The sequence below is a fragment of the Cheilinus undulatus genome, linkage group 6, assembly GCF_018320785.1.
Source record: "Cheilinus undulatus linkage group 6, ASM1832078v1, whole genome shotgun sequence".
Lineage (NCBI taxonomy): Eukaryota > Metazoa > Chordata > Actinopteri > Labriformes > Labridae > Cheilinus > Cheilinus undulatus.
This window is the reverse complement of record NC_054870.1, coordinates 32,483,500-32,496,964: the sequence shown is the minus strand read 5'-3', so window position 1 is coordinate 32,496,964 and position 13,465 is coordinate 32,483,500. Positions and strand designations below refer to the sequence as shown.

The window sequence follows — 13,465 nt, the reverse complement described above, 5'->3', positions numbered from 1 at the left end:
CAAACTGCTCTCTGTATCTTTAATGTCTAGACTTGAATTACAACACAATTCTACTGCTCATTTTTTAAAAGATCAAACCTTTAAACGAATATAAAACTAGCCTCTAGGATCTCAGGACATATAAAATAAATTGAAATCTTGTTCAAAATTAACAGCTCTTTTGTATAAAAGATGCATGCCTTGCATGAAATCACTGTTTGACTGACGTATGCTGCGTCACTTTTTCAGTTATATGAAGCCACACTTCAGCCTGTTTTTGTGACTGCCTTTGTTTACTTCCCTAACGTCTCTGTTCTTGCTCCGTGACCGTGTTTTTCAAGTCATGTAGAAGTAAGGCATCAATGAGGGAATCGTTAAGATTAAATGTACATGATGTTGATGGATTAAACCAGTTCTCGATTCCCATCCTTGACTTTATGACACCTGCTCTTATAAATGGCACATAAAGAAATGTTCTAACTGGCATTCTTTGTATTCTGTCTTTCATGAATCCCCATTAAAATACAGTACTTAATTTGAATGGTACACCATTTAATCGCTAACTACTGCTGATATTAAAGTTCATCAGTGGGTCTGTCTGCCAACAAGAGGAGAGGAGGGTAAAACCCCTTTGAAGTAGATGAACTCATGTGTTTAAATATGTGCTTGCAGATTTATTGTTATATCAGCAGTAAATTAGAAAAACTTTTTATATGCTCTCTTTGATACTTTAATCTTTAAAAGCTTTGTTCTGCTCTCACTGACCCTGGACAGATGGTATGTTCTTACACAGTAGGTGATGTTAGTCTTTGTGTATTGCAGGAGAGCATACTGTGAGTTTTTCTTCACCTTTATGATTTTTTGCTGTTTTTTGTCATGGATTTCTTTCAAAGTTGTCCAAGGACAAAGCCCTTTACCTTTCATTTAACAGGTAAACAGCAGGACAGCATGTTCCTTGAGGAAGTAAGCTGTAAGTCGCTTGTATTTAACAGCAGGAGAGTCTGCCAGCTTAGGGTGTTTTGTAGCTGTTCTACATTCTTTGAGAAGTTTTCTCATGTTTTTCTTCCAATTTCTTCTATGCCTTAAACATTTTACTTTGAGTTAAAGATAAAGCAGGAAGTGCAGACATCATCTTGAACAGACACGTAGAGAACAGAGGGCTGACAGCAGTGAAACTTGTTTTGGTGAACACATCTCTGTAGACTTTAGCACGTACATAGATGTAAAACATATTTAACAGAATTTAAATCAATGCTGTGACAAAGGAGACAAAAAGACTTCATAAGTGCTCTATAGCTGCTGTTCTCTGCCAGGCTAGTTCCACTCCATGAAGCCACACCTGGAGATGGTGCAGAGCTTTTTGCTTGTATTATCCAGGGAAACCTACACTCTCTGCCTGGTTAATTTCCTGGACAGCAGAGAGGGTGGTCTCAGCTGTGATAATACACACCTTCAGTGTGGGACACCAGGGGGGTGGATCTGTAAATTTGAGCTGTTTTTTGTTATTCATTGCTGGAACTATTGGTTTATGAAACACTGAGACTTCTTTTCCTCTAGTTGTGAACAAAGTTGTCTACTATAGCCCTTTTTATTTATTTTGAGGTAAGAGTGAAGGTGCAAGAAATACATTAAAGGTGTTGAAAAATTGATTTTCTCATCAGCTTTTTACTCTGAGGGAAAGGTTCCTGCAAGAAACACAATTTTCTGGAAGGTATAGTTTTGATTATTTCCCATAACTTTCTTTCCCTGTATTTCGTTTACGTAGACCTCTTCTCATTGGCTTGCAATAGGTGCAATCTTGTGACTCATCTGAAAAACACACAACCACAGAGCCTGAAGAATTTAATTAGCTCTGTTTTTTATGATTAAAGTCTTGTGGGAGGGTAACTAAAAACTTTATCTTCGCTTTTTCACATCTTGTCATGAATATTTCACGGAAGATGAGAAAATGAAGCTTTGAAACCACATTTAAAGGTGCTTTTTCATATTGCTAATACAGGGCAATGCTATTCTCCTTGTACTTTACTGTTTCCCAGATTTCCACAGTCTGCCTATGCATCACTTAAAAACTAAACAACTCAAGAAGTCTTTTCCCAATTATATCAATTAAACCCTTTTACAGACATTCAGCACTGAAAAACTTACTACCCTTGATTTGTCCTCATCTGTCTCCTGGCAGTAACTCTTCCACTGTATTTGCTCATTGTTGATAATAATCTCACTGGCACTCAATGACAGAGACATAAAATATTCCTGCAGCATCCCTGGACACCCACCTTGCTTGACACTGCATCTGTTACCAAGATGAAGTGGACACCTGTTACCTGGAGGGGATGTCAGCCGCAAATTAGAGGCTACAGCTCAATTATCAGAGCACTCACTCATACATAATCATTGGCCACTTTGGACATCAGTTAAGGGTGAATCATTTAATATGATTTCTTGGCTCCTGTTATGGCTGGTTGAGGTGCCCTCTACTTCAAGTAGTTGAGAATATAAATGATAGAGTTGGTCTTAATCACTCACTTGTGGATGGCTTTTTCTAATTGGCTTTAAAGGTCACTTATTAAAAAGTCCAGCAGTGAAACTGAAATACTTTTTGTTTCATTGGAAGGTCACTCATCTTTGGTGGATGTTTTGTCATTCTTATTTAACATCCTGAAACCAGTGGGAATTTTGTACAATTCCATTAAGAAATTTTCCATTGATATGACATTTTAGGCCACATTTAGTCACATTTAACCTGGAAATCTACCTCTGTCTAAAGATTTATCACACATTCACAGATGTTGATTTTCAGATGACATGCCATATTTATAGGACCTAAAATAACCCTAAAAACGAGAAAACATCTGGTGAGTCTAGCTGTGTGAATCTCATAGCTATCTGCGTATAAGGTTCTGTGCACACTGCATGCATTTTTTTTGTTTTTGTTTTTCAGATCCGTAATTTAATTTTGGAGAAATGCCACTACAGTCATCATTTTCATCTGTTTTTTTTTTTTTTTTTTTAAGATTTATTTTTGGGCATTTTTGTGCCTCCACCAGATAGAGGAGGACAGTGGACAGAGCCGGAAACAGGGTCAAGAGCGGGGGAGAGACACGTGGCAAAGGGCCCCAGGCCGGACCCGAACCCAGGCCGCCCGCGCACATGGGGACCGCCCCCAACCACCAGGCCACCCGCTCCCCCATTTTCATCGTTTTTAAACTTTAACCGCCCCTGAAAAACCCAGTGAATGGGCTCTCCCCAGTTGTGATTTATGATGATTTCAATGCATGTGTGTTGGATCAGTAGCATTGGTGCTAGCATCCTGGCTAACAGTTGATTCATTTTGGAGCTGAAAGGTGTTTGAAACTATCCTTGGGTTTCGATGTTATTAATTCATGACACTTTTGAACCCACTTGACGACTTCATATTCTATTTTTGCCGCTTCTAATTTTATTTTTATTTTTTATTTAACCTTATAAAACCCAGTGGGGTCGAGGCCTCTTTTACAAGGGTGACCTGGCCAAGAGGTCAGCGACACACGTCATAATAAATGATACATTTCAGTGCCAGATTACAACAATACATTAAAAAAAAAAATACTACTGCTACTTTTAACTAATTTTTACTACTTTTTGCCCTTATTTGCCTTTTATTTCCATTTTTAACCCCTTTTTGCCACTTTTTTTACCACTTTGAAACTTTTTAAACTTTTTCCCTTATTTGCCACTTTAAGCTTTTTCGCTTTTAGCACTTATTTGCTGATTTGTGCCACTTTTAACCAATAGTTGCTGCTTTTGCTACTTCTTTTTGTCACTTTTGACCAATTGTTGCTACTTTTGCTACTTCTTTTTGTCACTTTTGACCAATTGTTGCTGCTTTTGTCCTTATTTGCCACTTATGACCAATGGTTGCTGCTGTTCTCCTATTTCCCCACTTCTTTTTGCCACTTTTAACTCATTAATGCTGCTTTTAACCCAATTTTTCCCAGTTTTAGCCAATTTTTGACACTTTTTTAGCCGTTTTTGCTATTAACCAATTTTCTTCTCTTTTCACAATTATTCAGTTCTTTTTCATTACAGTTTTCTTGGATTGATCTTCTTTATTATTTGGCAACCTGACATTTTTGCACATCATGATTTATCTCAGTAGTCTAACATTATTTTCCTAATCGTTAAAAGTAGTGTGCCCATCTGCATTGTTAAAATTCCCAATACAAAAGTAATTCTGTTCTAATAAGGGGGGTTTACGTGTTATAGGGCTATATTGTACCACAGCATAGATGAATAAAATAATTTTTGCCTCTTTTATAAGAGTTGGTATCTCCCCTTTATCCCCCCCTTATGGGCAACCCTGGTCTCAGGTAGATTTTAACATTTACATTTTGGTTACTACTTACTGGGATGTATCAGTGATCATAGCAGAAATAAACCTCAACTATAAATGATGTCTTTGTTTTATCATTAGGGACGTTCAGAATTTCAGAGAGACATCAGTCTGTAAAAGGGGCGTAATCCACCTTTAAATACCTTTAACCTTGTTATTTTATAACATATGGTTCCACTGTAGCTTGCTTATTCTTTACATATGGTTATTATTTGACCTAAGAAATCTGAATTTCCTCAGGTAATCTCTAACTGACAAACATCCGTACCTTTACCATTAATGCATGTTTATTGAAAACAGACTCTCCTGCAGAACTCAAATTCAGCCTGTGTGTTATCAGTGGTAGCCCATGCTGTTTACCAAGGGCACAGCCCTCTCCTTGCCATAGTTTGATCTGCATATTCAGTCTGTGCTAGATTCAGTGCTTGGGTCTCCACACAGATCTGTTCTTTGTTTTGAGGTGGTAAAAAGACTAACAAGTTGACTATGGGTGCTGACAAGGGCAAACAGACACAGGTAGATTTGCTTTTGGGCAGCGAGGGATGAAAGCAACCAAAGGTGAACTGAGTGAAGTGGACGCAGTGGTTTTTACCCCAGGGTGTCTGTTAGAAGGGGATGTTTTGTGTTGTTGGGAAATCTGTGTTCTCTGATTTCTGCTTTCTTTCCTATTGAATGCCTCCACCGTTATGTCCCCTCAGAGCGGTGAAATATCCATGCAAGGGCAACAGCCAAATCCCCCTTAGGCAAAGGCAAAACACGTCTCCACACAAACACAAACACACAAACCTCTGTCCATTGCCAGGCTCCACAGATATATTCTGTGTACACTTGAATTTTCACAAATGTGTCCTTTCAAGCAGCAAGCTTTGCAGGCAGTCTCCACGCCCCGCTGCGTTTGAAGACCCCAGTCAGTCTATCGCCGCATAAGTACGTGTGCGACATGTTTCTGTCTGAAGTCAAGCTTTTCAAACATCGAATGCCAGCTGCCTCTCTCTGTGCCATACTGCCAATCCTTTCTACTAGCCACTGCTCCCTGCCTGCCACCCTCCATCCTCCACATCGTCTCTTTGAAGCAAGACGATGAATCCCACTATGACTGTGTGAGCTGAGAGAGCCTCATTTTACACCCAAAAGCCTGCTTTTCTCTGTCGGTCCTTTTTGTCAGGGCTGGTTTTGTTTGTTAGCTGGCAGGAAGAGGAGGCTTGGTTATGTTACTATCAAACACTGTGATGTTGTAGTTTTGGCCTGTGGTATGTTTTTGTGTTTTGGAGTGTGGGGCAAAGTGCAAAACAGTTTATAAAAATGTGTTTGGACTCACATTTAAAGTCTCTACTTTTAGTTGTAAACAACTGGATATTCTAACTTCTAACCTGGTTCATTTATCAATAAATGGAGCAAAAAATGAATTAGAGATAGTCTCATACCAAATCAGGTGAAAAAAAAAAAACGGACTTCCCAATAAATGTTGAGCTTTAAAGCTATATCTGTATTCTGGTGCATTTTTGCACACGTCTGCAAAAAAATTAAGTTAATTTGTAAGTTTGAAGCAAAAATGTCAAGTTAACTGTTTCTTAGTGATTTGAGCTAATTAGGAAGAACCCTAAAACAAACCAGACCCTCTGGACCAGTGGTTATTAACTGGCGGACCAAGGGCCACTTCAGGCCTGCCACAGCTTTCCCTCCACTCCTGGTAGTTTTATAAGAAAAACTATAAAGATTTCAACAGTTTATTCAGGAATGGCTCAATGTTTGATATGTTTTACATAAATCCACCTACCAGCCATTATTAAACATGATCCTTGATTAACACATACTAATCAGCTGATTAAAGCTGCATTTTTATGCATCAACTTTCCATGCCAGGGTCTTTGGGAGTGTAATATCCCTGTATAAGAATCAAAACCAATGATCTGTTTCCTGAACAGATTTTTCACCAATCAATACACAGCATGTGAGTATCACACCTAGTGATGGGGCAGCCCAACAGTCCCGGAGAAATGTGGTTAAAAAAGCGTAATTGCCCCCATGTGGCTGGCTGCAATGTAGGTGTTCTCAATGCTAAAGGCTAAAAATTGCGTACATTTCAAAGAAAGAAAAAAATATTTTGACAATAATTTGTCAATGACACCGAAATGTTTTAATCAGTTCATTTGAAAGTCCAGCCCCCAAAGAGGTAGTCAAGAAAAAAGCTGGCCCCTTGATGATGACCACTGCTTTAGAGTTTACAATAGTGAGCCACGCAAGATGTTTTTATCAGTAGAGTTCACAGATGAAAAATAAAACCCAAACCTAGTGAGACTTTCAAAATAGCCAATATTTTTTAAAGTAAAAAAGGTAGTTTTGTCTAGGTGAAAACAGATGAAGAAATCATGGTAGCACTTGGTTTAGAGGGCCCTATTTACCTAGTTATTTTATAGTAGTACAGGTAAATATTTAGGGGATAGTTTACACCACCCCTAACCCCTAAACCTAAAAAAAAACTTACAGTTATTTGGGAGGGACCCACTGTATTACTTAAAAAATCCTAAGTTATCAAGCAACTTGAATCAAAAATTATCACATTATTTCTTAGAAATCACTTATCAATTTACCAGAGACTTGACACAATATTACGATGAGTCCTGGCATATCACTCAGTTTCATCTTTTAAATTATAATATATTCTCAATTCAAAACAAAAATCCTGTCCTTTTCTCCGTCTCCAGAAAGACATTACCCAGCCCTGTAGTTATCTGCAACATTCTCAGTGACATGCTTAAATTGTCCTTGTCTTACCGAGGTTTGCCTCTTGAAAGTGTGACTGCCAGAGAAATGTTTCACTGGATATGTGATGGCTCTCTTGTACTAGTATATTGACTAGGATTGAAAATCTGTTGAACTGGAGCTCATACAGTGTCAGCAGACCATTAAATTTCTGTGAAACGGCCTTTTCAATGGGCAGATTGAACAAAGCTTCCAATGAACGCTCTGTCTGTGTCCTGGCTCAGCAGAAACTATTGAATCCACCCTCCTCTGGATCATTGGGGTTCCTGAACAATAACGACTCACATGAATAGGATTTTTTTTTCTGGGTCTCGGATAAATTGTTGGAATTTTTAATAGCGAGTCTCTCCATTTCTGTCATTTTTGTACTTCTATTCTTCTTTTAGGTATCCATTTCCAACTGTGTTCAGCACATGCAGTAAGAAGGACCTCGCTGCCAGTCTGGAGAAAGGTGTGGGCATGTGTTTGTACAACATGCCAGAGGTCAAGGTGCTCTATGGTGGACAGAAGTGCGGTAATGGCTACGTGGAGGAGGGAGAAGAATGTGATTGCGGGGAGCCAGAGGTAATATTTATGACAAAATCTCACTCTCTTTAGGGAAGTTTATCATGCTCTAAAGACTTTAGATTCACAGACAACCCTTGTCCTTTGCAAAACAAATATTGCAGTAGTTGTTTGGGATAAATGTGCATATGTTTCTGTCCTAAAAATGCCCAAAAAATCAGGCTTTATCTTCCTCAGAAACTCATTAAAAATTAATATGTTGATACTTAAAAGAAAGGCATTACTTTGATTAAAATATCAGGAGAAAAAAAGGAACTGTCCTCTTTCTAACTTTGGGCTCTCTTTGCAAATCCCATTGTCCAAATAAAACAATGGTGACTGTCCTGTAAGCAGTCATCCAGAACCACAGAGAGTCTCCACGGGTCATCAGACCCCAAACAAGTCACATCAAACCTAGAGTTTAACTTTCCCCAGACACTGATGTTATTTGTGCTTTCAAAGTTTCAAAAGCTGCTCTACAACAAGCATCTAAACAGTCCACTAGAGGCCTCCTATGCAAGAGTTTTATTTACATCACTTTCCCCGTTGAACATGTGCTGAACAGCGCTCTGACAGGCTGCCACGGTGATGTCATATCCTTGTTGAAGGCCCATTCATCAAACCACTGTCCAACTGTGTGACAAAGGAAACAAACAAAAGACTAATCGAGCCAAGGCTGAAATAAGCTTTTCTTGGCTGTGCCACCCAAACACTGGTGCACGCGCTCTGATACATGTATCCACCCAAACACACACAGACAGAAGAACACTGAGAATTACGTTTATTAAGCATGAGTTAATTGTTGCAGCCAGGGCAGTGGTTTATCTTATGAAGACTTAACCAAATAGATATTTGATTAGGAGGGTATTACTCAAATTTCTCAATCTTGATGATTTCCTGGTGAACACTTGTAAAGAAAATAAAGAAAAACACCCTCCACAAATTTACAGATTGTTTGTTTTTACATTAAACCTCTCTAATCACTAAACATTTAATTTATAATAACATAATGATGGTGAAACCAAAGAGTTATTGTATATTTTTCATCCCTTTGTGTCATCCATTCCTTCTCTGTGAATGTAATATCTAAGGGTGCACTTACACTTGGCAATCTGTACAGTTGACCTCCAGTTTGTTTGACGGTGTGAGTGCTCTGTATCATGGTAAAGTACATTAAAATTCCTTTGCCCTGGCACTGATGGAAGCATGCTCAGCAAGGTATTATTGCTCATGCACACAAGTGCAGGCTAATAATGTGCATGGGACTTAACAGTAATGGATACTGTCATTCCCTTTTTCCCATCAAAATTTTTATGAGACTTTTAGCACCATGAGATACAGCTTTAGCATACAAAGATACAAAGATGCTGTTTTAATCACCAAAACAATACACAAAAACAAGTATACACAAACAAATCATACAATGCTTGTCAAACAGGTAATCAGTTCAGCACTAGCTCCGGTTACAGGAGTATTTTTTTCGCAATCTGATTAAATTTATTCAGGTTGGAGATTTGAACATCTCTGTTCACGTGAACGCTTAAAGATGCAATCAGATTCAGAAGTGCGTGCCCATGTATCACACATTTAATCTGAATAAAACTACTCTGACATGCGCGGCATCGTCCCACTGTTCAAATTTACTGAAAATGTGCTGTAGAAGAAGAAGAAACTCTTCTTTGCCTTTCTTGTAATTAAACAGCTGGCAGTCGCACGTTTTTAAAGGCCTCATGCAAAATATTGGATTATTCCACTAGTTCATGTCTGGTCTTTTTATTATCAAAGTCACAATGTTGCTCTTGTTTTAGCTTCTTTGGCGTGAGTGAAAAGGAAAGCAGGAAAATGAAGTTACAGCTGCGTTTTTGTCTGTTCATGGGGCACAAAAATTACCCCAGGCAATTTAGTTTTCCTACACTGCCATATGCAATAAAATAACGTTCCTATACTTTCAATACATTTTATGCAGATATCTGGTATATTTTTGTTTTGTTTATGTAGATTTGCTGACGTCACGAGTCAGCATTGACCATTTAAACTGTAACAACTTCAGACGTGTACTTACAGACCTAGTGTGAGCATCAGCACAAAATACTCTCCAGTTTTAATCAGAGATTTCAGATTGCAAATCCCTTATCCTGTTATTTGATTTACAGTCTGAATTCTCAGCTGAATTAGATACCAGCAATTCAGATATGACGCCATTGTTCCTTTTTAAACAGTGGCGGAGTGTTAGCGAGCAGTGTCTGTGAATCCACCTTAAGTCTTAAAGTTTGTAAAAACTTTGTTAGACGCAAAGATGAAAATAAGAATTTGCTGCTCAAACAAAACTCATTCACTGAGTATGACCCCTCCTTAAATGGGGGATCAGATGAAATGAAAGGCATAAAGATCATCATTATGTTCTACAGAAGAACTGTTCTGACCATTATTTGGCAACATAACTCAGGAGCAAAGAGAGTGATTGTAAACACAGGCCACAGATCTTCTGCACTAGCTGGCTACTAATGTGTTTGAAGCATCCATCTGTTAGATTTCTCACCTTCCCATCCACACCTGGAGCAGTGTCTGTTGTCATGGCAAAATATTTGTGTCGCACGAGGATCAGATGTATAGAACAAGCACATGAAAACATCAAGAAATTTTAGCGTTTTATGTCAATAAACATTAAATATGAGCAGAACAGCTGTTTAGATTTAGGAATACACCTGCATGGCAGTTACTCCAGATGCTCCAACAATAAACCATGTATTGGTAGAGCTTCTGATTATAATGATTATAGTAAAACAGGATTAAAAGACTTGTTTTAGCGTATTTGACACACATTTTGTTTCCACATGATTGTTCAATTGTTGGATCCAGGTCCGTTTGAATCCTTCTTTTAAATAATTTAGTTTACCTTTTAATACTTTCAGGTCGTTTTATTAATAAGTAAAACTCACAGATCCAAATCATAATTACCTTTTTGAGATTAGAAATAATGAATTTTCATTACCGGTAGCTAAAGCCTGAGGCTTAAAACATTGATATCATAATCAAAATGTTAAGACTAGAAGATTTTCCCCCAAAAAAGCAAGATAATTTCTTTAGAGATCAGTTCATTTGGTCACAGCTGGTTTGCAGTTTAAAGTGACGTGAGAGAGAGAAGTTTGAAGACTACACATGCTTACACACATCAGTCACCACACGGGATTCAGTTGTGGGTTCTCCTGTTTCTGTGGTGAGAATCTTCCACAGTGGTCAGAGAAAGGAAAAAGTGACAGCAGGGTCATGAGAAGCCATGCTCAGTCATGCACATTGGGAATGAAGGCTAGCCTGTGTGCTACAGTTAAACTGAGACAATGAGACTGCTGAAAAAGCTTGTGTTTGTTCCAAAAAAAAAAAGTCAAAACACACAGCACATTGTAGTTTGCTGTGTAGGGAGCTGCTTAGTCTCAGACCAGTCTGGGTGCCCATGCTGACCCCTTTCCACTATCTAAAAGACACTGCAGTAGGAATGTTAGCAGCAGAGCTGGAGCACAGAGAAATGGAGGATGAAGGCGTGAATGTATATAACATGCTCAAGGTGTATATAAATGCTGTGCAACCAAGACCACTCTATGGATGCCCCAACATACAACTTGCACTTCATCAAGGATCTGCTGCTAATAGGGCCCAACAGTGTGAAAATACCATGCATTTTGTCCATAGCAGATTGATTATTAGCCATATTTTCAGAAGTATCCAAATTAGACTTACTATGAGGTACCTCAGAGTGAAATAATGATATAGATATATAGATATATATAATGTTGAAGACAAAATTTCAGAAGATATCAAGTCAGCAAAACTTAGTTTATTCACAATCTCAGCCAAAAAATACAACACCCACAACCCTTGAGTGTAACAGCAGCATCTCTGATTGGTGGGGTCTCTGGTTACTATGACGCCAATACATGCTGCAGCAGTATGAAAAAAACTAAAGTATATTACAACATAATCATTTAAAATGCAAACGCTATAAGTAAGATAATGAATAAAGTGAATTGCAGTGGATGGTGGAAAACGTAGTTCATTCCTTTTCGAAATATGTACAAGTTCATCTGCCCCTTTCTGTTTTCAAAGGCTGAATCAATGCTTAATAGTCATGCGCACTCAGGTAGCTAGATAGCTTGGTTCTACATTAAAAGTGTTGTAAATATGATTTTATGAAATGGCTATGGGAGCTTGGAATGGGCAAGTTTTCTGACCTAGGGGCTGCTAAAAGAGTGGGCGGGCACTGTTGAGCTGTATATCTTGGGACCAGATGCTACAGTAGACCTTCAGGTGTCCATATCTCAACATATGCCAGACATAGGACACAACATAGTGATAATGTGATGGCAATCAGTCTTAACTGGAGCGTTGTGTCTTGACAAAGTTTTTAAAAGTTTTTTCTGTTAAGACCTGAATGACTCAGCAATATATCTGAGGGGATTTTATGACTTTTTATCCCATGAATATGAGACAACTGTGGGTAGTACTTAAGTGGAGTCACTGTGTTTGACCACCAACGATCATAACCTGCCATAAACTCTACATCCCCTCAAATGGTCTGTTTGTTTTATGTGCCAGCCCACTTATAAGAAGTGATTAAAGCAATGTTTTCTCTCCTCTCTAAACAAAACATCAGGGCCAAGAGGTAAACAGTCAGACTCATAAAACCACACATGCACTGAAAATTAGAAATTCGACAATAAGACTGCCTTCAGTTCCCAGCCTTTAACACAACTCGTCATACCTCAGAGCCCCACAGTCGAGGCAGCCACGTTGAGGGAAAATAAATGCTGCTGGGAGTTTTTTCTGCTCAAAAGTGTGATGCAAGACGCCACTTGGAAAACAACACTGATGTGTTTGGGCATCAAATGAAAGATAAATATCACAAGTCCTCCCTGAAGTCCTTTAAAGCACCACTCCTTCTTCATCCTCTCCTTATATATCGTCTCCCTTCTTGTCAGCAGACAGTTGATCTTGTCATTGAGGTGAAGTGGCTGCAATCTTCACCTCTCAAGGGCTTTTTAAACTCTGCTTCTGCTTTAGTCCTCCACATTGTAATAGTCAACTCTGCCACTCCACCTACATCAAATCACGGTTGGGGATTATAACACTCCTCTAATTGCAGCATCTGATTTCTATCTTTGCTCCCACTCCTTTTGACTTCCCCATGGGTCATAGCATTAAACACACACCTCTATACAAAGCTCTCGTGATATTTTCCAAATCTAGAACATGTGAGCTGCAGTTCATATGTCTCCACTCAAAGGTCTCCAGGTCAGGTTGAGGAAGGCAGGAATCCCCGGACAGGAAGTGCACTCCTTTGACCTGGAAGTCTTGATCTGACATAGAGCAGCTGACAGCAGCGATCAGGTCCATATGTGTTTAATCTTTTTGTTTTCTTTTCCTTTTTTTTCCCCAGGAATGTATGAACCCATGCTGTAATGCCACCACATGCACACTGAAGGGAGACGCAGTGTGCGCCCATGGACAGTGTTGCGAAGAATGCCAGGTACTACTTTTTCTGCGCATCTTCCTCCATCTTATACATTCTCCTTCTTTTTAGATCCTTCTTTCCCACTATGATTCCAGTTCTCCTATTCTCAAAAACGTTCTGCAGTAGCATTGTCATTGGTCCTTTGAACATTACACAAAGCTTTACTCTGCTGAGATAATCACCTTTCAAGCACAGACACTTCCCAAAACTTCGTTAATTTTCTTTACAAAATAAGTGAAAGAGTCACAGTACTTTGGCCTTATATTTAATTTAACGTTTCAGGTCAGTTCATTCAAACTTTG

The 13,465-nt window shown here is 38.8% G+C and overlaps 1 protein-coding gene across 6 annotated transcripts in view; it reads left to right on the top strand.

The window, feature by feature from the left end:
• adam12b (ADAM metallopeptidase domain 12b) overlaps nt 1-13,465 on the top strand; it is a 166,832-nt gene that overhangs the window by 124,898 nt on the left and 28,469 nt on the right. For all 6 annotated transcript variants that reach the window (XM_041789975.1, XM_041789973.1, XM_041789974.1 and 3 more), the window contains 2 exons: nt 7,501-7,678; nt 13,089-13,178. In XM_041789975.1, the coding sequence (XP_041645909.1) occupies nt 7,501-7,678; nt 13,089-13,178 (268 nt within the window). The remainder of the gene's footprint in view (nt 1-7,500; nt 7,679-13,088; nt 13,179-13,465) is intronic.